This window comes from Borostomias antarcticus (genome assembly GCF_949987555.1).
Source record: "Borostomias antarcticus genome assembly, chromosome: 31".
Lineage (NCBI taxonomy): Eukaryota > Metazoa > Chordata > Actinopteri > Stomiiformes > Stomiidae > Borostomias > Borostomias antarcticus.
This window is the reverse complement of record NC_140264.1, coordinates 5766823-5792105: the sequence shown is the minus strand read 5'-3', so window position 1 is coordinate 5792105 and position 25283 is coordinate 5766823. Positions and strand designations below refer to the sequence as shown.

At 41.0% G+C, this 25283-nt stretch overlaps 2 protein-coding genes across 4 annotated transcripts; both read left to right on the top strand.

Annotated features, from left to right (window-relative positions):
• Positions 1 to 334: 334 nt before the first annotated feature.
• On the top strand, positions 335 to 24533 carry LOC311327254 (uncharacterized protein; the record flags this gene model as incomplete). The annotated part of the gene is made up of 8 exons (XM_084460287.1): positions 335 to 728; positions 3535 to 3699; positions 4049 to 4240; positions 4461 to 4613; positions 20190 to 20354; positions 20682 to 20873; positions 21094 to 22290; positions 24469 to 24533. The coding sequence occupies exons 1-8, from the start codon at positions 503 to 505 to the stop codon at positions 24531 to 24533; spliced, it is 2355 nt and encodes a 784-aa protein (XP_084316413.1). The 5' UTR covers positions 335 to 502.
• LOC311327268 (uncharacterized protein) lies at positions 8491 to 15598 on the top strand. Of its 3 annotated transcripts, none has more exons than XM_084460301.1 (4): positions 8491 to 8884; positions 11650 to 11802; positions 12152 to 12343; positions 12564 to 15598. In XM_084460301.1, exons 1-4 carry the CDS (start codon positions 8659 to 8661, stop codon positions 14411 to 14413), a joined length of 2421 nt encoding a protein of 806 aa, XP_084316427.1. In that variant the 5' UTR covers positions 8491 to 8658; the 3' UTR covers positions 14414 to 15598. The 3 variants fall into 3 exon arrangements, with proteins under 3 accessions (XP_084316427.1, XP_084316426.1, XP_084316428.1); XM_084460300.1 differs by having other exon boundaries at positions 11647 to 11802; XM_084460302.1 differs by having other exon boundaries at positions 8798 to 8884; positions 11604 to 11802.
• Positions 24534 to 25283: the final 750 nt, after the last annotated feature.

Genomic DNA, 25283 nt, shown 5'->3' with positions numbered 1-25283 from the left:
GTCCTGGGAGGAGCTTAAAGACATCAAGACAATGTATAAGCAACACTTGTTATATAAAAAGACATTCATTTAAGAGTTAAATAGAAATTATTTTCTATCATCAAAAACCACACAATAATATGTTTCTTAAGAGATTGAACCTTTATTGCACAACATGAGTTCACTGGCTCATCTTGAACGTCACACCCTGCTCGTCAGATTCGTTTGGTTGCGATTAAGACGTCCTGTACTGATTGGTGGGATCTGTTGTCACATCCTTGGCTTTTATTTTGAAAATAATTAACGAAAAATTAACTTCCGGTTCGTAGTTCGGTCCCTTCCTGCAGCTCTTTGTTCACAGTGAGCGTAACTCATTTTAGATACTCAATAATCTGCCTCTTTTCCTCCACACAGAGACACTTTTTCTTTTCAGACTAATTTATTTTGTCTCAATTTGGAATATCGTTGATGGAATTCGTGAAGCGGGGCCGTTGCAGATGTGAAAACACTGTGTTTTCAGAACATGTCTGTCGTGTGTAAAACTGAACCAGGCGAGACTGAACCCGCCACAGTCCTCCCAGACCCAGCCTGCGGAGGAGGACCAGTCATGGAGGAGGAGAAGGATTTTGTGGTGAAAGTGGAGGAAGAGAAAAAGGTTTTCAAAGAAGAAAAGGTGGAAGAAGCCATAGGGACTGGTCCCGGAGCATTCTGGGACGGGTCCGACAGATTTGGAGAACACGTGTTTAAAGGTGAGCGTCTGTGATCTTTTTAGTAAAAAAAACAAAAACAAAGCATCTCTATTGACAATAGAAAACGCATACAAAAATGATTAATACCGACAAAACTACATCAGAGTTGGGGGGAATCTTTGAAATGATTTAGAGGTCTGATGTCTCTTTGTAGGCTGAAAAGTGAGCATTGCGGGGTGTAGTCGAAATCCCTATGGGACAAATTAATGGGATTAACTGGAAATGCCGTAAACGTCTGTTTAATGTGTCCGAAATGCATACTACCTGCTATATAGCAGGCGAAATGTAGCATGCTACATCAAAACTGTGCATTCTGCATCTCTGCTATAGTACCTACTATATAGCAGGCGAAATTGGCGACAAAATGGCGGAACATGTAGCATAGTCCAGAGCATGCTATTCCGGAAGTCACAAAAAAAAATGCTATTCCGGAAGTCGTCACGTGATACGTCGCTGGGCACGAGATTGGACCTGGACGTTTTTTTTGAGTAATCTTCAGAAATGTCCTGTTTCTTTTCTGGATCTTTAATCCCTACACCTGGTCCTAAAAAATTGTGTATAGAAAATGGTGAATAGAGTATTTCTGCTTAGAAAACGCAAATGTTTAATTAAAAATTGTGATCATTTAACATGGTTGAAAATACTTCATACTGCTTGTCTAACCCCAGGGAAGATGGAAAACAAGCGTGTTTCCCAAAATCTTGGCCATGTCCTTTAAGAGCATGATGGATTCTGACCCTTAAACTATTTCACCATATAGATAAGTACCTCTTGGCACTGCTCTCTGTCACACACCACTATGTTACACTCACACAACTGCCATTGTTGTGTTAAATAACTCCCCTCCCAGGCCATCCATGTGGAGAACTGATTTGATTGCCTCTCTGAAGGTCATTTCCATGGCTGTGATTAAATCTACGAGGACCAGACTGGGCACTTTCAGACCTTTTTCTCCTAACTTAAGATCGTCATACTGTTTGTTGGGAGGCAGAGAGAGAGAGAGAGACACAGAGAGGGTCGGAGAAGATGGGGAAACATGAGATAGATAGATAGATAGATAAATCTTTATTTTTGTGTCACTCCTTAACAAACATTTCCCTCACATTAGTACAAAAGTGAAATAATAAAAAGTTAAGGACCACTCACAATGAGTTGTGAGACACAATATAGTTACAGATCAAAATAGAATAGAGCGTACATGATAGTACTACACACATACGATACAATTGAGAATACAATACAGTATAGGGACATAGAAATACAGTATAAAGGAGAATGAGGACTAAATGAATAGAGAGGAATGGAAATGGGTCAGTTTATAGACCCGTACTCATGAAAGCTACTCTTCTTCTTAGGATGAGGTGGCAGGCTTTGGCGCATTCATTGATACAATTCCTACCGGCTAAAATTATACACAATTTATTTGGATCATCAAGGTCATTAAAAAATTCAAAGTGCTTTGAGAGGGAGATAAAAAAGATGTGAGCGAATGTCCTTGTAAAGACATGAGTGTCAGACCTTGTACAAGAGCAAGACGAATTGAAAATGTGGACAGATTGGAAACTGATATCAACATTCATACATATACGTTACATAGGACTTTACAATGCTATGTTATGGCTGTGGTTCGCAACTCCTCACAACCCGAGCTACCATACAAGGTGCATTGTGGGGGATCAGTGTCTTGCTCAAGGACACTTCGACATGTCAAGAGGAGCTGGTGATATGACACATGACAACTTCAATAGGCTGTTCATTGTAACACATAACAAGCGTAACATACCATTAACGTTAATATAATATAACGTCCTATAATTATAGGAGCAGTCGCCACTGCAAACAACTTACATTTGTGGCGTTATGACGTTGTTCTACTTAGTTTGTCAACTTTCTGTCAGATTCTCCTGTCAACTGTCAGATTCTCCTGTCAACTCTTGTCAGCTGGTAGCCTGGTCAGCTGGTAGCCTGGTCAGCTGGTAGCCTGGTCAGCTGGTGCAGCTTTGACAGCTTTCGCGCGACACGGTGGCGCATAGTAGCCAGCCCGCCTCCCGGGATTCCCAAATGACGTCATTTTTACTCATTCATTTGTTTGTCATCTTCGCGATAACCACACCCCCTGCAAGTTTGACAGGTGAACACAAGTAGCCTAGCCTACAAGTCATGCACTCAGACATAAGCTTTTATCATGAATAACAAAGTTGGCGGTTTAGTGAGAGCCAGCTGAGCTAACGTTACGCCAAAACCGGCTAACGTTGGCACCACTAGCCAGACAGTAGGCCTAACGTTTAGGGGTAGCGTCATTTGGCTAGATTAGGGAATTCAATGCAAACAGCTTTGCAGATCATTCAATATGCCAGCTTTATAGCCAATTGAGCCAATGGCCAGCAGCGTTCAGCATCAGTTTAATTCCGAGTAGTAGCCTAGTCTACCGTTTGGGATAAGTCAAAACGGAACCGCAGACTCCAGATGCAATCAATTTATTGTGACACCACTTATTAGCTACTGTACATTTTCATAGACGCAGTTGTGCTTGGCTGCTAAGGGACGTTGTCATGAAACTAGCAATGGTTAGCCGCTCGGCTAGCTAACTGGGTTTCCCGAAACCCGATCCTTCTTAAGGAACCCTTCTTAAGTAACCCTTTGTATGGGAGTTAAGAAGTAGGCTAGGCTAGCCTAAACCTAGCTTGGTTCCCTGCTTAAAACTCTATATGAGGATTTGTAGAACTTAATTCACTTCCTGAACCTCACTGTTCCGCTCTATAGCAGACTCTATCCTTGTATGTGATCCCCTCCTGTATGTTTATAGCAGAACCAGGCGAGGCTGAGCCCACCACAGTCCTCCCAGACCCTGCCTGCGGAGGAGGACGAATCAAGGAGGAGGAGGAGGGTTTCGTGATGAAAGAGGAGGAAGAGAAAAAGCTTTCCAAAGCGGAAGAGGTGGAAGAAGCCATATGGAACTCTCTCCTTCCCGGTGAGTGCTGGTTGTATGTGACCATAGAGCGCATGGAGAGGAGTAATGAGAGAATGCATGAGGGTCTATGGAGGTTTCTATGAAATGCCTTTTGTTAATTATTTTAAGCTTTTCTCAAGTATTGATTTGAATTATATCTTAGAAAAGGGATATTTATAGACTGATGTAACTGTGGACCGTCATGGTGTTGATATTTAAGTGTTAGCTCTGAGCAAATCTAATGTAGCTGTTTTAAAAAACGAACCCTTCTCTGAATTGGATTTCTCTGATTTAAGCTGTCAGACCTGCTAGGTTGTAGAATAATGAACTTGGCTTCATCCTAATATTTATCTTCCTTCTTTCCCCCCAGATGTCCAGCAGCTCTCTCTCCCAGAACCCCCACAGATTAAAGAGGAACAGGAACCGTGCACCAGTCAGGGTGGAGAGCAGCTTCAAGGGCTTCAGTCTGATACTACAGACCCTATATTCACTTCTCCCAGAGTGAAAACCCACTATGTTCTGTCATGGAAATTACCGCTGGACACTTCTACGTTCATATTTGGTGAGATGAATCAACAGAATACACAAACCCTCTTGCCTAAATTCAGTCTAGTTATTTTAAATCAGCTCTGTATGCTTCAGCAGTTTTCAACCCTTGACTATCCTTCATCAGCCACTGAGAATGTAACCCTTTGCACTCAGATACACATCTTTATTTATTGTAAGAAGTTTTCTAACTTTATTTATACACAATATATTAACAGGAATATTTTACTCCACAGATCCAGAGGACAGGTTTCAGTCCCCACCACCCTTTGACCAAACTCCAACTGTGGAGAACAGAGAAGGAGACTCTTTACAAACCAACACAACTGAATCTGGCAAAACTTTTAGTGAAAAGAGTAGTTTGGTTGTCCATAGAGGAAAGCAGAGAGGTGAGAAACCATATCAGTGTGAGGAATGTGGCAAAGCTTTTCGACGAAGGCGTCAATTTGTTGTCCATAGAAGAATCCACACAGGAGAGAAACCATATCAGTGTCAGGAATGTGACAAAGCCTATAATTCAAGAGATGGTTTAGTAAAACATAGAAGACTCCACAGAGGAGAGGAACGATATCCGTGCCAGGAATGTGGCAAAACCTATCTTTCAAACAGTTATTTAGTAGAACATATTAGACTCCACACAGGAGAGAAACCATATCAGTGCCAGAAATGTGGCAAAGCTTTTCGTTCAAGTAGAACTTTAGCTCAGCATAGAAGACACCACACAGAAGAGAAACCATATCAGTGCCAGGAATGTGGCAAAGCGTTTATTGTAAAAGGTGGTTTGACTACGCACAGTCGAATCCACACAGGAGAGAAACCATATCAGTGCCAGGAATGTGGCAAAGCTTTTTGTTATAGTAGTAGTTTAGCTCAGCACAGAAGACGCCACACAGGAGAGAAACCATATCAGTGCCAGGAATGTGGCGAAGCCTATATATCAAAACGTTCTTTAGAAAGTCATAGAAGAACACTCCACAAAGAGAAACTATATCCGTGCCAGGAATGTGGCAAAGCCTTTGTTTCAGAAAGTGATTTAGTAAACCATAGAAGACGCCACACAGGAGAGAAACCATATCAGTGCCAGGAATGTGGCAAAGCTTTTTGTTATAGTAGTAGTTTAGCTCAGCACAGAAGACGCCACACAGGAGAGAAACCATATCAGTGCCAGGAATGTGGCGAAGCCTATACATCAAAACATTGTTTAGAAAGTCATATAAGAACACTCCACAAAGAGAAACTATATCCGTGCCAGGAATGTGGCAAAGCCTTTGTTTCAGAAAGTGGTTTAGTAAACCATAGAAGACGCCACACAGGAGAGAAACCATATCAGTGCCAGGAATGTGGCAAGGCCTTCATTACAAAAGTTGGTTTAGTAAACCATAGAAAACTCCACACAGGAGAGAAACCATATCAGTGCCAGGAATGTCACAAAGCTTTTTGTACAAAGGATAGATTAGTTAAACATGAAAAAATCCACAGAGGAGAGAGGCCTTATCAGTGTGATAAATGTGACAAAGCTTTTATGTTTAACGATCAGTTAGTTTGCCATAGCAGAATCCACACAGAAGAGAAACCATATCAGTGCAAGGAATGTGGCAAAGCTTTTAATGACAAAGGTGGTTTCATTGACCACATTCGAATCCACACTGGAGAGAAACCATATCAGTGCCAGGAATGTGGCAAAGCTTTTATTGTAAAACGTAGTTTGACTACGCACAGTCGAATCCACACAGGAGAGAAACCATATCAGTGCCATGAATGTGGCAGAGCTTTTAGTGTAAAACGTAGTTTGATTAAGCACAGTCGAATCCACACAGGAGAGAAACCATCAGTGCCAGTAATGTGACAAAGTCTGTATTTCAAAAAGTGGTTTAGTAAGCCATAGAAGACTCCACACAGGAGAGAAACGACATCAGTGACAGGAATGTGGCCAGGTGGTTTTAAGTCATTTAGTTTACCATAGGAGAATCCACAAAGAAGAGAAACTATATCAGTGCCAGGAATGTGGCAAAGCTTTTAGTGACAAACATAGTTGAGTTAACCACAGATGAATCCACACAGGAGAGTAATGATTTTCTTGCCAGGAATGTGGCAAAGCTTTTAGTGTAGAACGTAGTTTACTTAACCACAGAAGAATCCACAGAGAAGAGAAACCATATCATTGTCAGGAATGGTGCAAAGCTTTTCATTTAAAAGTAGGTTAGTTAACCATAGAAGATTCCACAGAGGAGAGAAGCCAAATCAGTGCCAGGAATGTGGCAAACCTTTTCGTTTTGGAAGTGGTTTAGTTAACCATAGAAGATTCCACAACAGAGAGAAAACGAATGAGTCCCAGGAACGTGGCAAAGCTTTTAGTCAACGAGACTGATTAGCTGATCGAGGAGCCATGAATCAGTGAAACAACAGTATAGTCAAGTATAGCATAGCTTCGGTTTTAGTGATCAGAATCCTATAAGTGGTAAGAAGGGCCTGGATCATCCCATGAGAGTATTTCAGTTGAGGTGGAACAATCGCTGTTCAGAGGAAAAAGTTGTGGATGTAGGAAAAGGAGCCTGTCTTTCTCCTCTATGTTCATGTTGATACCTTTTTCTTTTATTTTTTAAAGCTACGGTATATATCTTCAAACTTATTTTCTGGTGAAACACAATTCTTCATTATTTTGAGACTTTACTTCGTACAATTTCCTATACACTAAGGATATAGTCCAGTCTAGAGCTGATAGCCTATTAATTAGGCTACTCCTGTAGCCTAATAATTGTCTTCTGTGTTTTACATCTTACTCCTTCTTGTTGAAGGCATGTTTTGTAAAGAATACATTGATCAATTAATTGTTTCATTTCAACTAGTTGGTAAATAAATGCATATAAAGTATCCGATTCTCCTCGTTTACTTTCTTATCCCACTTGACCAATAAATGCAAGTTGGTTGTACCAACAAATTCACTATCTTGGTTGGTCTACTAAGCACCAGGCATCATCGGTTAAGAGTATCTAACATGTACATACAGACGGGTGACAAACGTTGTGTACCTTGGCAAGTTGGCATAGATCCTACAAGTCTCTGGAACTCTACTGGAGGGATGGCACAGCATTCTTGCAAAAGATATTCCCTTGTTTGGTGTTTTGATGATGGTGGTTGTAAGGGGACCAAGTTTGTTTAAAAAACAAACTTGGTCGCTGAGAGGCTAAGTAGGGGAAAATTATACCTGCCCGACACACTGGCTTTATTGCATATAAAACAGCTTGTGCAACGGCATCATGAAAGATTAAAAACAGCGATAAAGTACAGCGGTGTCAAAAGCGGTCAGCAAAGGTAGGACTTCCCCACTCACCCCCACTCCTTCCATTCACTGAAATCCAACAGGTGAACAGCTGATTTTACTACCACTGCTGACGTCCCACCACCACCTGACTCAAATCCTTGTGTGACCAATAATCCACCGGCGTGAGATAAAGAATAAAAGACAAAAATATTAAAACAAATCTGGCACCTACAGTGGTGGAGAGTGCCGTCTACCACTTTGACCCACAATCTCTCATAGGTGTTCAATCGTGTTGAGATCTGGTGACTGCGCAGGCACATTCATTCACATAATTTTCATACTCCTCAAACCATTCAGTGACCTCTCGTGCCCTGTGGAAGGGGGCACTCCCATCCCAATCTTGCTAGTGTGTTGATCACCTTGGGCACATACAGGCTGTGTTGATCACCTTGGTTCATACAGACTGTGTTGATCACCTTGGTTCATACAGACTCTGTGTTGATCACCTTGGTTCATACAGACTCTGTGTTGATCACCTTGGTTCATACAGACTGTTGATCACCTTGGGTACTGTTGTGCATCCAATCCAACCTAAGTTGGTTATAATTTCAAAAAACATATATTGTATACATGATGATACACAATATATATCACTGGGTCAGCCGGCCAATGTCCTGGGAGGAGCTAAAAGACATCAAGACAATGTATAAGCATCAATTGTTATATAAAAAGACATTCATTTAAGAGTTAAATAGAAATTATTTTCTATCATCAAAAACCACACAATAATATGTTTCTTAAGAGATTGAACCTTTATTGCACAACATGAGTTCACTGGCTCATCTTGAACGTCACACCCTGCTCGTCAGATTGGTTTGGTTGCGATAAAGACGTCCTGTACTGATTGGTGGGATCTGTTGTCACATGCTCGGCTTTTATTTTGAAAATAATTAACGAAAAATTCACTTCCGGTTCGTAGTTCGGTCCTTCCTGCGGCCCTTTGTTCACAGTGAGCGTAACTCATTTTAGATACTCAATAATCTGCCTCTTTTCCTCCACACAGAGACACTTTTTCTTTTCAGACTAATTTATTTTGTCTCAATTTGGAATATCGTTGATGGAATTCGTGAAGCGGGGCCGTTGCAGATGTGAAAACACTGTGTTTTCAGAACATGTCTGTCGTGTGTAAAACTGAACCAGGCGAGACTGAACCCGCCACAGTCCTCCCAGACCCAGCCTGCGGAGGAGGACCAGTCATGGAGGAGGAGAAGGATTTTGTGGTGAAAGTGGAGGAAGAGAAAAAGGTTTTCAAAGAAGAAGAGGTGGAAGAAGCCATAGGGACTGGTCACGGAGCATTCTGGGACGGGTCCGACAGATTTGGAGAACACGTGTTTAAAGGTGAGCGTCTGTGATCTTTTTAGTAAAAAAAACAAAAACAAAGCATCTCTATTGACAATAGAAAACGCATACAAAAATGATTAATACCGACAAAACTACATCAGAGTTGGGGGGAATCTTTGAAATGATTTTGAGGTCTGATGTCTCTTTGTAGGCTGAAAAGTGAGCATTGCGGGGTGTAGTCGAAATCCCTATGGGACAAATTAATGGGATTAACTGGAAATGCCGTAAACGTCTGTTTAATGTGTCCGAAATGCATACTACCTGCTATATAGCAGGCGAAATGTAGCATGCTACATCAAAACTGTGCATTCTGCATCTCTGCTATAGTACCTACTATATAGCAGGCGAAATTGGCGACAAAATGGCGGAACATGTAGCATAGTCCAGAGCATGCTATTCCGGAAGTCACAAAAAAAAATGCTATTCCGGAAGTCGTAACGTGATACGTCGCTGGGCACGAGATTGGACCAAAGTTTTTTTTGAGTAATCTTCAGAAATGTCCTGTTTCTTTTCTGGATCTTTAATCCCTACACCTGGTCCTAAAAAATAGTGTATAGAGAATAGTGAATAGAGTATTTCTGCTTAGAAATTAAAAATTGTGATCATTTAACATGGTTGAAAATACTTCATACTGCTTGTCTAACCCCAGGGAAGATGGAAAACAAGCGTGTTTCCCAAAATCTTGGCCATGTCCTTTAAGAGCATGATGGATTCTGACCCTTAAACTATTTCACCATATAGATAAGTACCTCTTGGCACTGCTCTCTGTCACACACCACTATGTTACACTCACACAACTGCCATTGTTGTGTTAAATAACTCCCCTCCCAGGCCATCCATGTGGAGAACTGATTTGATTGCCTCTCTGAAGGTCATTTCCATGGCTGTGATTAAATCTACGAGGACCCGGCTGGGTACTTTCAGACCTTTTTCTCCTAACTTAAGATCGTCATACTGTTTGTTGGGAGGCAGAGAGAGACAGAGAGGGTCGGAGAAGAGGGGGAAACATGAGAGATAGATAGATAAATCTTTATTTTTGTGTCACTCCTTAACAAACATTTCCCTCACATTAGTACAAAAGTGCAATAATAACAAGTTAAGGACCACTCACAATGAGTTGTGAGACGCAATATAGTTACAAATCAAAATAGAATAGAGCGTACATAATAGTACTACACACATACAACGATACAATTGAGAATACAATACAGTATAGCGACATACAAAATACAGTATAAAGGAGAATGAGGACTAAATGAATAGAGAGGAATAGAAATGGGTCAGTTTATAGACCAGTACTCATGAAAGCTACTCTTCTTCTTAGGATGAGGTGGCAGGCTTTGGCGCATTCGTTGATACAATTCCTACCGGCTAAAATTATACACAATTTATTTGGATCATCAAGGTCATTAAAAAATTCAAAGTGCTTTGAGAGGGAGATAAAAAGATGTGAGCGAATGTCCTTGTAAAGACATGAGTGTCAGACCTTGTACAAGAGCAAGACGAATTGAAAATGTGGACAGATAGGAAACTGATATCAACATTCATACATATACTTTACATAGGACTTTACAATGCTATGTTATGGCTGTGGTTCGCAACTCCTCACAACCCGAGCTACCATACAAGGTGCATTGTGGGGGATCAGTGTCTTGCTCAAGGACACTTCGACATGTCAAGAGGAGCTGGTGATATGACACATGACAACTTCAATAGGCTGTTCATTGTAACACATAACAAGCGTAACATACCATTAACGTTAATATAATATAACGTCCTATAATTATAGGAGCAGTCGCCACTGCAAACAACTTACATTTGTGGCGTTATGACGTTGTTCTACTTAGTTTGTCAACTTTCTGTCAGATTCTCCTGTCAACTGTCAGATTCTCCTGTCAACTCTTGTCAGCTGGTAGCCTGGTCAGCTGGTAGCCTGGTCAGCTGGTGCAGCTTTGACAGCTTTCGCGCGACACGGTGGCGCATAGTAGCCAGCCCGCCTCCCGGGATTCCCAAATGACGTCATTTTTACTCATTCATTTGTTTGTCATCTTCGCGATAACCACACCCCCTGCAAGTTTGACAGGTGAACACAAGTAGCCTAGCCTACAAGTCATGCACTCAGACATAAGCTTTTATCATGAATAACAAAGTTGGCGGTTTAGTGAGAGCCAGCTGAGCTAACGTTACGCCAAAACCGGCTAACGTTGGCACCACTAGCCAGACAGTAGGCCTAACGTTTAGGGGTAGCATCATTTGGCTAGATTAGGGAATTCAATGCAAACAAGCTTTGCAGATCATTCAATATGCCAGCTTTATAGCCAATTGAGCCAATGGCCAGCAGCGTTCAGCATCAGTTTAATTCCGAGTAGTAGCCTAGTCTACCGTTTGGGATAAGTCAAAACGGAACCGCAGACTCCAGATGCAATCAATTTATTGTGACACCACTTATTAGCTACTGTACATTTTCGTAGACGCAGTTGTGCTTGGCTGCTAAGGGATGTTGTCATGAAACTAGCAATGGTTAGCCGCTCGGCTAGCTAACTGGGTTTCCCGAAACCTGATCCTTCTTAAGGAACCCTTCTTAAGTAACCCTTTGTATGGGAGTTAAGAAGTAGGCTAGGCTAGCCTAAACCTAGCTTGGTTCCATGCTTAAAACTCTATATGAGGATTTGTAGAACTCAATTCACTTCCTGAACCTCACTGTTCCGCTCCATAGGGGACTCTATCCTTGTATGTGATCCCCTCCTGTATGTTTATAGCAGAACCAGGCGAGGCTGAGCCCACCACAGTCCTCCCAGACGCAGCCTGCGGAGGAGGACGAATAAAGGAGGAGGAGGAGGGTTTTGTGGTGGAAGAGAAAAAGCTTTCCAAAGAGGAAGAGGTGGAAGAAGCCATACAGAACTCTCTCCTTCCCGGTGAGTGCTGGTTGTATGTGACCACCATAGAGCGCATGGAGAGGAGTAATGAGAGAATGCATGAGGGTCTATGGAGGTTTCTATGAAATGCCTTTTGTTAATTATTTTAAGCTTTTCAAGTATTGATTTGAATTATATCTTAGAAAAGGGATATTTATAGACTGATGTAACTGTGGACCGTCATGGTGTTGATATTTAAGTGTTAGCTCTGAGCAAATCTAATGTAGCTGTTTTAAAAAAACGAACCCTTCTCTGAATTGGATTTCTCTGATTTTCTCTGTCAGACCTGCTAGGTTGTAGAATAATGAACTTGGCTTCATCTTAATATTTATCTTCCTTTTCCCCCCAGATGTCCAGCAGCTCTCTCTCCCAGAACCCCCACAGATTAAAGAGGAACAGGAGCTGTGGACCAGTCAGGGGGGAGAGCAGCTTCAAGGGCTGCAGTCTGATACTACACCCTCCATATTAACTTCTCCCAGAGTGATAACCCACTATGTTCTGTCATGGAAATTACCGCTGGACACTTCTACGTTCATATTTGGTGAGATGAATCAACAGAATACACAAACCCTCTTGCCTAAATTCAGTCTAGTTATTTTAAATCAGCTCTTTATGCTTCAGCAGTTTTCAACCCTTGACTATCCTTCATCAGCCACTAAGAATGTAACCCTTTGCAATCAGATCCACATCTTTATTTATTGTAAGAAGTTTTCTAACTTTATTTATACACAATATATTTACAGGAATATTTTACTCCACAGATCCAGAGGACAGGTTTCAGTCCCCACCACCCTTTGACCAAACTCCAACTGTGGAGAACAGAGAAGGAGACTCTTTACCCACCAACACAACTGAATCTGGCAAAACTTTTAGTGAAAAGGGTAGTTTGGTTGTCCATAGAGGAAAGCAGAGAGGTGAGAAACCATATCAGTGCCAGGAATGTGGTAAAGCTTTTGTTGCAAAACAAAGTTTAGTTAACCATAAAATAATCCACACAGGAGAGAAACCTTATCACTGCCAGGAATGTGGCAAAGCTTTTAATTCAAAAAGTGGTTTCGTATGCCATAGAAGACTCCACACAGGAGAGAAACCATATCAGTGCCAGGAATGTGGCAAAGCTTTTATTTCAAAAACTGGTTTGGTATACCATAGACGACTCCACACAGGAGAGAAACCATATCAGTGCCAGGAATGTGACAAAGCTTTTTGCGATAACATGAGATTAGTTAAACATAAAAAAATCCACAGAGGAGAGAGGCCTTATCAGTGTGATAAATGTGACAAAGCTTTTATTTTTAAGGCTCAGTTAGTTCGCCATAGCAAAATCCACACAGGAGAGAAACCATATAAGTGCCAGGAATGTGGTAAAGCTTTTGTTGAAAAACAAAGTTTAGTTAACCATAAAATAATCCACACAGGAGAGAAACCATATCAGTGCCAGGAATGTGGTAAAGCTTTTGTTGCAAAACAAAGTTTAGTTAACCATAGAAGACTCCACACAGGAGAGAAACCTTATCACTGCCAGGAATGTGGCAAAGCTTTTAATTCAAAAAGTGGTTTCGTATGTCATAGAAGACTCCACACAGGAGAGAAACCATATCAGTGCCAGGAATGTGGCAAAGCTTTTATTTCAAAAACTGGTTTGGTATACCATAGACGACTCCACACAGGAGAGAAACCATATCAGTGCCAGGAATGTGACAAAGCTTTTAGTAGAAAGGATAGATTAGTTACACATGAAAAAATCCACAGAGGAGAGAGGCCTTATCAGTGTGATAAATGTGACAAAGCTTTTATTTTTAAGGATCAGTTAGTTTCCCATAGCAAAATCCACACAGGAGAGAAACCATATCAGTGCCAGGAATGTGGCAACGCTTTTAGTCATAAACATAGTTTAGTTTCCCATAGCAAAATCCACACAGGAGAGAAACCATATCAGTGCCAGGAATGTGGCAACGCTTTTAGTCATAAACATAGTTTAGTTTCCCATAGCAAAATCCACACTGGAGAGAAACCATATCAGTGTCAGGAATGTGGTAAAGCTTTTGTTGCAAAACAAAGTTTAGTTAACCATGAAAGACTCCACACAGGAGAGAAACCATATCAGTGTCAGGAATGTGGTAAAGCTTTTGTTGCAAAACAAAGTTTAGTTAACCATGAAAGACTCCATACAGGAGAGAAACCACATCAGTGCCAGGAATGTGACAAAGCTTTTGTTCACAAGTATGGATTAGTTAGCCATAGCAGAATCCACAGTGGAGAGAAACCATATCACTGCCAGGAATGTGGCAAAGCTTTTAGTGTAAAACGGAGTTTAATTCACCACAGTAGAATCCACACAGGAGAAAAACCATATCGGTGCCAGGAATGTGGCAAAGCTTTTAGTGTAAAACGGAGTTTAATTCACCACAGTAGAATCCACACAGGAGAAAAACCATATCGGTGCCAGGAATGTGGCAAAGCTTTTGGTCATAAGGCTAGTTTAGTTAGCCATAGCAGAATCCACAGTGGAGAGAAACCATATCACTGCCAAGAATGTGGCAAAGCTTTTAGTGTAAAACAGAGTTTAATTCACCACAGTAGAATCCACACAGGAGAAAAAACACATTAGTGCCAGGAATATGGCCAGGCTTTTGGTTATAAGTAATTTAGTCTACCATAGGAGAATCCACAGAGAAGAGAAACTATAAGTGCCAGGAATGTGGCAAAGCTTTTAATTTTAAAAGTAGGTTAGTTAGCCATAGCAGAATCCACAGTGGAGAGAAACCATATCACTGCCAGGAATGTGGCAAAGCTTTTAGTGTAAAACGGAGTTTAATTCACCACAGTAGAATCCACACAGGAGAAAAAACACATCAGTGACAGGAATGTGGCCAGGTGGTTTTAAGTCATTTAGTTTACCATAGGAGAATCCACAAAGAAGAGAAACTATATCAGTGCCAGGAATGTGGCAAAGCTTTTAGTGACAAACATAGTTGAGTTAACCACAGATGAATCCACACAGGAGGGTAATGATTTTCTTGCCAGGAATGTGGCAAAGCTTTTAGTGTAGAACGTAGTTTACTTAACCACAGAAGAGAAACCATATCATTGTCAGGAATGGTGCAAAGCTTTTCATTTAAAAGTAGGTTAGTTAACCATAGAAGATTCCACAGAGGAGAGAAGCCAAATCAGTGCCAGGAATGTGGCAAACCTTTTCGTTTTGGAAGTGGTTTAGTTAACCATAGAAGATTCCACAACAGAGAGAAAACGAATGAGTCCCAGGAACGTGGCAAAGCTTTTAGTCAACGAGACTGATTAGCTGATCGAGGAGCCATGAATCAGTGAAACAACAGTATAGTCAAGTATAGCATAGCTTAGGTTTTAGTGATCAGAATCCTATAAGTGGTAAGAAGGGCCTGGATCATCCCATGAGAGTATTTCAGTTGAGGTGGAACAATCGCTGTTCAGAGGAAAAAGTTGTGGATGTAGGAAAAGGAGCCCGTCTTTCTCCTCTATGTTCATGTTGATACCTTTTTCTTTTCTTTTTTAAAGCTACGGTATATATCTTCAAACTTATTTTCTGGTGAAACCCAATTCTTCATTATTTTGAGACTTTACTTCGTACAATTTCCTATACACTAAGGATATAGTCCAGTCTAGAGCTGATAGCCTATCAATTAGGCTACTCCTGTAGCCTAATAATTGTCTTCTGTGTTTTACATCTTACTCCTTCTTGTTGAAGGCATGTTTTGTAAAGAATACATTGATCAATTGTTTCATTTCAACTAGTTGGTAAATAAATGCATATAAAGTATCCGATTCTCCTCGCTTACTTTCTTATCCCACTTGACAAATAAATGCAAGTTGGTTGTACCAACAAATTCACTATCTTGGTTGGTCTACTAAGCACCAGGCATCATCGGCTAAGAGTATCTAACATGTACATACAGACGGGTGACAAACGTTGTGTACCTTGGCAAGTTGGCATAGATCCTACAAGTCTCTGGAACTCTACTGGAGGGATGGCACAGCATTCTTGCAAAAGATATTCCCTCGTTTGGTGTTTTGATGATGGTGGTTGTAAGGGGACCAAGTTTGTTTAAAAAACAAACTTTGTCGCTGAGAGGCTAAGTAGGGGGAAATTATACCTGCCCGACACGCTGGCTTTATTGCATATAAAACAGCCGGTGCAACGGCATCATGAAAGATTAAAAACAGCGATAAAGTACAGCGGTGTCAAAAGCGGTCAGCAAAGGTAGGACTTCCTCACTCACCCCCACTCCTTCCATTCACTGAAATCCAACAGGTGAACAGCTGATTTTACTACCACTGCTGACGTCCCACCACCACCTGACTCAAATCCCTGTGTGACCAATAATCCACCGGCGTGAGATAAAGAATAAAAGACCAAAATATAAAAACATATCTGGCACCCACAGTGGTGGAGAGTGCCGTCTACCACTTTGACCCACAATCTCTCATAGGTGTTCAATCGTGTTGAGATCTGGTGGCTGCGCAGGCACAGTCATTCACATCATTTTCATACTCAAACCATTCAGTGACCTCTCGTGCCCTGTGGAAGGGGGCACTCCCATCCCAATCTTGCTAGTGTGTTGATCACCTTGGGCACATACAGGCTGTGTTGATCACCTTGGTTCATACAGACTCTGTGTTGATCACCTTGGTTCATACAGACTCTGTGTTGATCACCTTGGTTCATACAGACTCTGTGTTGATCACCTTGGTTCATACAGACTCTGTGTTGATCACCTTGGGTACTGTTGTGCATCCAATCCAACCTAAGTTGGTTATAATTTCAAAAACCATATATTGTATACATGATGATACACAATGTATATCAGTGGGTCAGCCTGCCAATGTCCTGGGAGGAGCTAAAAGACATCAAGACAATGTATAAGCAACACTTGTTATATAAAAAGACATTCATTTAAGAGTTAAATAGAAATTATTTTCTATCATCAAAAACCACACAATAATATGTTTCTTAAGAGATTGAACCTTTATTGCACAACATGAGTTCACTGGCTCATCTTGAACGTCACACCCTGCTCGTCAGATTCGTTTGGTTGCGATTAAGACGTCCTGTACTGATTGGTGGGATCTGTTGTCACATCCTTGGCTTTTATTTTGAAAATAATTAACGAAAAATTAACTTCCGGTTCGTAGTTCGGTCCCTTCCTGCAGCTCTTTGTTCACAGTGAGCGTAACTCATTTTAGATACTCAATAATCTGCCTCTTTTCCTCCACACAGAGACACTTTTTATCTTCAGACTAATTTATTTTGTCTCAATTTGGAATATCGTTGATGGAATTCGTGAAGCGGGGCCGTTGCAGATGTGAAAACACTGTTTTCAGAACATGTCTGTCGTGTGTAAAACTGAACCAGGCGAGACTGAACCCGCCACAGTCCTCCCAGACCCAGCCTGCGGAGGAGGACCAGTCATGGAGGAGGAGAAGTATTTTGTGGTGAAAGTGGAGGAAGAGAAAAAGGTTTTCAAAGAAGAAAAGGTGGAAGAAGCCATAGGGACTGGTCACGGAGCATTCTGGGACGGGTCCGACAGATTTGGAGAACACGTGTTTAAAGGTGAGCGTCTGTGATCTTTTTAGTAAAAAAACAAAAACAAAGCATCTCTATTGACAATAGAAAACGCATACAAAAATGATTAATACCGACAAAACTACATCAGAGTTGGGGGGAATCTTTGAAATGATTTTGAGGTCTGATGTCTCTTTGTAGGCTGAAAAGTGAGCATTGCGGGGTGTAGTCGAAATCCCTATGGGACAAATTAATGGGATTAAGTGGAAATGCCGTAAACGTCTGTTTAATGTGTCCGAAATGCATACTACCTGCTATATAGCAGGCGAAATGTAGCATGCTACATCAAAACTGTGCATTCTGCATCTCTGCTATAGTACCTACTATATAGCAGGCGAAATTGGCGACAAAATGGCGGAACATGTAGCATAGTCCAGAGCATGCTATTCCGGAAGTCACAAAAAAAAATGCTATTCCGGAAGTCGTAACGTGATACGTCGCTGGGCATGAGATTGGACCTGGACGTTTTTTTTGAGTAATCTTCAGAAATGTCCTGTTTCTTTTCTGGATCTTTAATCCCTACACCTGGTTCTAAAAAATAGTGTATAGAAAATGGTGAATAGAGTATTTCTGCTTAGAAAACGCAAATGTTTAATTAAAAATTGTGATCATTTAACATGGTTGAAAATACTTCATACTGCTTGTCTAACCCCAGGGAAGATGGAAAACAAGCGTGTTTCCCAAAATCTTGGCCATGTCCTTTAAGAGCATGATGGATTCTGACCCTTAAACTATTTCACCATATAGATAAGTACCTCTTGGCACTGCTCTCTGTCACACACCACTATGTTACACTCACACAACTGCCATTGTTGTGTTAAATAAGTCCCCTCCCAGGCCATCCATGTGGAGAACTGATTTGATTGCCTCTCTGAAGGTCTTTTCCATGGTTGTGATTAAATCTACGAGGACCAGACTGGGTACTTTCAGACCTTTTTCTCCTAACTTAAGATCGTCATACTGTTTGTTGGAAGGCAGAGAGAGAGACACAGAGAGGGTCGGAGAAGAGGGGGAAACATGAGATAGATAGATAGATAAATCTTTATTTTTGTGTCACTCCTTAACAAACATTTCCCTCACATTAGTACAAAAGTGCAATAATAAAAAGTTAAGGACCACTCACAATGAGTTGTGAGACACAATATAGTTACAAATCAAAATAGAATAGAGCGTACATGATAGTACTACACACATACAACCATACAATTGAGAATATAATACAGTATAGGGACGTAGAAATACAGTATAAAGGAGAATGAGGACTAAATGAATAGAGAGGAATATAAATGGGTCAGTTTATAGACCAGTACTCATGAAAGCTACTCTTCTTCTTAGGATGAGGTGGCAGGCTTTGGCGCATTCATTGATACAGTATCTACCGGCTAAAATTATACACAATTTATTTGGATCATCAAGGTCATTAAAAAATTCAAAGTGCTTTGAGAGGGAGATAAAAAAGATGTGAGCGAATGTCCTTGTAAAGACATGAGTGTCAGACCTTGTACAAGAGCAAGACGAATTGAAAATGTGGACAGATGGGAAACTGATATCAACATTCATACATATACTTTACATAGGACTTTACAATGCTATGTTATGGCTGTGGTTCGCAACTCCTCACAACCCGAGCTACCATACAAGGTGCATTGTGGGGGATCAGTGTCTCGCTCAAGGACACTTCGACATGTCAAGAGGAGCTGGTGATATGACACATGACAACTTCAATAGGCTGTTCATTGTAACACATAACAAGCGTAACATACCATTAACGTTAATATAATATAACGTCCTATAATTATAGGAGCAGTCGCCACTGAAAACAACTTACATTTGTCTGACAACTGTCAGATTGTCAGACAACAATCTGACAACTTTCTGTCATTCTCCTGTCAACTGTCAGATTCTCCTGTCAACTCTTGTCAGCTGGTAGCCTGGTCAGCTGGTAGCCTGGTCAGCTGGTAGCCTGGTCAGCTGGTGCAGCTTTGACAGCTTTCGCGCGACACGGTGGCGCATAGTAGCCAGCCCGCCTCCCGGGATTCCCAAATGACGTCATTTTTACTCATTCATTTGTTTGTCATCCTCGCGATAACCACACCCCCTGCAAGTTTGACAGGTGAACACAAGTAGCCTAGCCTACAAGTCATGCACTCAGACATAAGCTTTTATCATGAATAACAAAGTTGGCGGTTTAGTGAGAGCCAGCTGAGCTAACGTTACGCCAAAACCGGCTAACGTTGGCACCACTAGCCAGACAGTAGGCCTAACGTTTAGGGGTAGCATCATTTGGCTAGATTAGGGAATTCAATGCAAACAGCTTTGCAGATCATTCAATATGCCAGCTTTATAGCCAATTGAGCCAATGACCAGCAGCGTTCAGCATCAGTTTAATTCCGAGTAGTAGCCTAGTCTACCGTTTGGGATAAGTCAAAACGGAACCGCAGACTCCAGATGCAATCAATTTATTGTGACACCACTTATTAGCTACTGTACATTTTCGTATACGCAGTTGTGCTTGGCTGCTAAGGGATGTTGTCATGAAACTAGCAATGGTTAGCCGCTCGGCTAGCTAACTGGGTTTCCCGAAACCTGATCCTTCTTAAGGAACCCTTCTTAAGTAACCCTTTGTATGGGAGTTAATAAGTAGGCTAGGCTAGCCTAAACCTAGCTTGGTTCCATGCTTAAAACTCTATATGAGGATTTGTAGAACTCAATTCACATCCTGAACCTCACTGTTCCGCTCTATAGCAGACTCTATCCTTGTATGTGATCACCTCCTGTATGTTTATAGCAGAACCAGGCGAGGCTGAGCCCACCACAGTCCTCCCAGACCCTGCCTGCGGAGGAGGACGAATCAAGGAGGAGGAGGAGGGTTTCGTGATGAAAGAGGAGGAAGAGAAAAAGCTTTCCAAAGAGGAAGAGGTGGAAGAAGCCATATGGAACTCTCTCCTTCCCGGTGAGTGCTGGTTGTATGTGACCATAGAGCGCATGGAGAGGAGTAATGAGAGAATGCATGAGGGTCTATGGAGGTTTCTATGAAATGCCTTTTGTTAATTATTTGGATTATATCTTAGAAAAGGGATATTTATAGACTGATGTAACTGTTATGGACAGTCATGGTGTTGATATTAAAGTGTTAGCTCTGAGCAAATCTAATGTAGCTGTTTTAAAAAAACGAACCCTTCTCTGAATTGGATTTCTCTGATTTAAGCTGTCAGACCTGCTAGGTTGTAGAATAATGAACTTGGCTTCATCTTAATATTTATCTTCCTTTTCCCCCCAGATGTCCAGCAGCTCTCTCTCCCAGAACCCCCACAGATTAAAGAGGAACAGGAGCTGTGGACCAGTCAGGGGGGAGAGCAGCTTCAAGGGCTGCAGTCTGATACTACAGACCCTATATTCACTTCTCCCAGAGTGATAACCCACTGTGATCTGTCATGGAAATTACCGCTGGATACTTATGCGTTCATATTTGGTGAGATGAATCAACAGAATACACAAACCCTCTTGCCTAAATTCAGTCTAGTTATTTTAAATCAGCTCTGTATGCTTGAGCAGTTTTCAACCCTTGACTATCCTTCATCAGCCACTGAGAATGTAACCCTTTGCACTCAGATACACATCTTTATTTATTGTAAGAAGTTTTCTAACTTTATTTATACACAATATATTTACTGGAATATTTTACTCCACAGATCCAGAGGACAGGTTTCAGTCCCCACCACCCTTTGACCAAACTCCAACTGTGGAGAACAGAGAAGGAGACTCTTTACCCACCAACACAACTGAATCTGGCAAAACTTTTAGTGAAAAGAGTAGTTTGGTTGTCCATAGAGGAAAGCAGAGAGGTGAGAAACCATATCAGTGCCAGGAATGTGGCAAAGCTTTTATTTCAAAAACTGGTTTGGTATGCCATAGAAGACTCCACACAGGAGAGAAACCATATCAGTGCCAGGAATGTGACAAAGCTTTTAGTAATAAACATAGTTTAGTTAAACATAGCAAAATCCACACAGGAGAGAAACCACATCAGTGCCAGGAATGTGGCAACGCTTTTAGTAATAAACATAGTTTAGTTAAACATAGCAGAATCCACACTGGAGAGAAACCATATCAGTGTCAGGAATGTGGTAAAGCTTTTGTTGCAAAACAAAGTTTAGTTAACCATGAAAGACTCCACACAGGAGAGAAACCATATCAGTGCCAGGAATGTGGCAACGGTTATAATACAAAAAGTGGTTTAGTAAACCATAGAAGACTCCATACAGGAGAGAAACCACATCAGTGCCAGGAATGTGACAAAGCTTTTGTTCATAAGTATTTATTAGTTAAACATACAAAAATCCACAGAGGAGAGAGGCCTTATCAGTGCCAGGAATGTGACAAAGCTTTTGTTCATAAGTATGGATTAGTTAAACATAAAAAAATCCACAGAGGAGAGAGGCCTTATCAGTGTGATAAATGTGACAAAGCTTTTGTTTTTAAGGCTAATTTAGATTGCCATAGCAGAATCCACACAGGAGAGAAACCATATCAGTGCCAGGAATGTGTCAAAGCTTTTGGTCATAAGACTAGTTTAGTTAGCCATAGCAGAATCCACAGTGGAGAGAAACCATATCAGTGCCAGGAATGTGGTAAAGCTTTTGTTCAAAAACAAAGTTTAGTTAACCATAAAATAATCCACACAGGAGAGAAACCTTATCACTGCCAGGAATGTGGCAAAGCTTTTGGTCATAAGACTAGTTTAGTTAGCCATAGCAGAATCCACACTGGAGAGAAACCATATCAGTGTCAGGAATGTGGTAAAGCTTTTGTTGCAAAACACAGTTTAGTTAACCATGAAAGACTCCACACAGGAGAGAAACCATATCAGTGCCAGGAATGTGGCAACGGTTATAATACAAAAAGTGGTTTAGTAAACCATAGAAGACTCCATACAGGAGAGAAACCACATCAGTGTCAGGAATGTGACAAAGCTTTTGTTCATAAGTATAAATTAGTTGAACATAAAAAAATTCACAGAGGAGAGAGGCCTTATCAGTGTGATAAATGTGACAAAGCTTTTATTTTTAAGGCTAATTTAGATTGCCATAGCAGAATCCACACAGGAGAGAAACCATATCAGTGCCAGGAATGTGGCAAAGCTTTTGGTCATAAGACTAGTTTAGTTAACCATAGCAGAATCCACAGTGGAGAGAAACCATATCAGTGCCAGGAATGTGGTAAAGCTTTTGTTCAAAAACAAAGTTTAGTTAACCATAAAATAATCCACACAGGAGAGAAACCTTATCACTGCCAGGAATGTGGCAAAGCTTTTGGTTATAAGGCTAATTTAGTTAGCCATAGCAGAATCCACAGTGGAGAGAAACCATATCAGTGCCAGGAATGTGGTAAAGCTTTTGTTGCAAAAACTGGTTTGGTATACCATAGAAGACTCCACACAGGAGAGAAACCATATCAGTGCCAGGAATGTGACAAAGCTTTTTGCGATAACATGAGATTAGTTAAACATAAAAAAATCCACAGAGGAGAGAGGCCTTATCAGTGTGATAAATGTGACAAAGCTTTTATTTTTAAGACTCATTTAGTTTCCCATAGCAGAATCCACACAGGAGAGAAACCATATCAGTGTCAGGAATGTGGTAAAGCTTTTGTTGCAAAACAAAGTTTAGTTAACCATAAATTAATCCACACAGGAGAGAAACCTTATCACTGCCAGGAATGTGGCAAAGCTTTTAGTGTAAAACGGAGTTTAATTCACCACAGTAGAATCCACACAGGAGAAAAAACACATTAGTGCCAGGAATATGGCCAGGCTTTTGGTTATAAGTAATTTAGTCTACTATAGGAGAATCCACAGAGAAGAGAAACTATATCAGTGCCAGGAATGTGGCAAAGCTTTTAATTGTAAAAGTAGGTTAGTTAACCATATAAAATTCCACACAGGAGAGAAACCAAATCAGTGCCAGGAATGTGGCAAACCTTTTCGTTTTGGAAGTGGTTTAGTTAACCATAGAAGATTCCACAACAGAGAGAAAACGAATGAGTCCCAGGAACGTGGCAAAGCTTTTAGTCAACGAGACTGATTAGCTGATCGAGGAGCCATGAATCAGTGAAACAACAGTATAGTCAAGTATAGCATAACTTAGGTTTTAGTGATCAGAATCCTATAAGTGGTAAGAAGAGCCTGGATCATCCCATGAGAGTATTTCAGTTGAGGTGGAACAATCGCTGTTCAGAGGAAAAAGTTGTGGATGTAGGAAAAGGAGCCTGTCTTTCTCCTCTATGTTCATGTTGATACCTTTTATTTTATTTTTTAAAGCTACGGTATATATCTTCAAACGTATTTTCTGGTGAAACACAATTCTTCATTATTTTGAGACTTTACTTTGTACAATTTCCTATACACTAAGGATATAGTCCAGTCTAGAGCTGATAGCCTATCAATTAGGCTACTCCTGTAGCCTAATAATTGTCTTCTGAGTTTTACATCTTACTCCTTCTTGTTGAAGGCATGTTTTGTAAAGAATACATTGATCAATTAATTGTTTCATTTCAACTAGTTGGTGAATAAATGCATATAAAATATCCGATTCTCCTCGTTTACTTTCTTATCCCACTTGACCAATAAATGCAAGTTGGTTGTACCAAGAAATTCACTATCTTGGTTGGTCTACTAAGCACCAGGCATCATCGGTTAAGAGTATCTAACATGTACATGACAAACGTTGTGTACCTTGGCAAGTTGGCATAGATCCTACAAGTCTCTGGAACTCTACTGGAGGGATGGCACAGCAGTCTTCCAAAAGATATTCCCTCGTTTGGTGTTTTGATGATGGTGGTTGTAAGGGGACCAAGTTTGTTTAAAAAACAAACTTGGTCGCTGAGAGGCTAAGTAGGGGAAAATTATACCTGCCCGACACGCTGGCTTTATTGCATATAAAACAGCCGGTGCAACGGCATCATGAAAGATTAAAAACAGCGATAAAGTACAGCGGTGTCAAAAGCGGTCAGCAGAGGTAGGACTTCCCCACTCACCCCCACTCCTTCCATTCACTGAAATCCAACAGGTGAACAGCTGATTTTACTACCACTGCTGACGTCCCACCACCACCTGACTCAAATCCCTGTGTGACCAATAATCCACCGGTGTGAGATAAAGAATAAAAGACAAAAATATAAAAACAAATCTGGCACCTACAGTGGTGGAGAGTGCCGTCTACCACTTTGACCCACAATCTCTCATAGGTGTTCAATCGTGTTGAGATCTGGTGACTGCGCAGGCACAGTCATTCACATCATTTTCATACTCCTCAAACCATTCAGTGACCTCTCGTGCCCTGTGGAAGGGGGCACTCCCATCCCAATCTTGCTAGTGTGTTGATCACCTTGGGCACATACAGGCTGTGTTGATCACCTTGGTTCATACAGACTCTGTGTTGTTCACCTTGGTTCATACAGACTCTGTGTTGATCACCTTGGTTCATACAGACTCTGTGTTGATCACCTTCGGTACTGTTGTGCATCCAATCCAACCTAAGTTGGTTATAATTTCAAAAACCATATATTGTATACATGATGATACACAATGTATATATCAGTGGGTCAGCCGGCCAATGTCCTGGGAGGAGCTAAAATACATCAAGACAATGTATAAGCAACAATTGTTATATAAAAAGACATTCATTTAAGAGTTAAATAGAATTATTTTCTATCATCAAAAACCACACAATAATATGTTTCTTAAGAGATTGAACCTTTATTGCACAACATGAGTTCACTGGCTCATCTTGAACGTCACACCCTGCTCGTCAGATTGGTTTGGTTGCGATTAAGACGTCCTGTACTGATTGGTGGGATCTGTTGTCACATCCTTGGCTTTTAT

Bases quoted from the DNA above. Each gene is read 5' to 3' on its own strand.
- LOC311327268 (XM_084460300.1), top strand. From the start codon at position 8,659: ATGTCTGTCGTGTGTAAAACTGAACCAGGCGAGACTGAACCCGCCACA. The intron at 8,885-11,646 runs GTGAGCGTCTGT...GTATGTTTATAG, and splicing joins TGGAGAACACGTGTTTAAAG to CAGAACCAGGCGAGGCTGAG. The intron at 12,344-12,563 runs GTGAGATGAATC...TTTACTCCACAG, and splicing joins CACTTCTACGTTCATATTTG to ATCCAGAGGACAGGTTTCAG.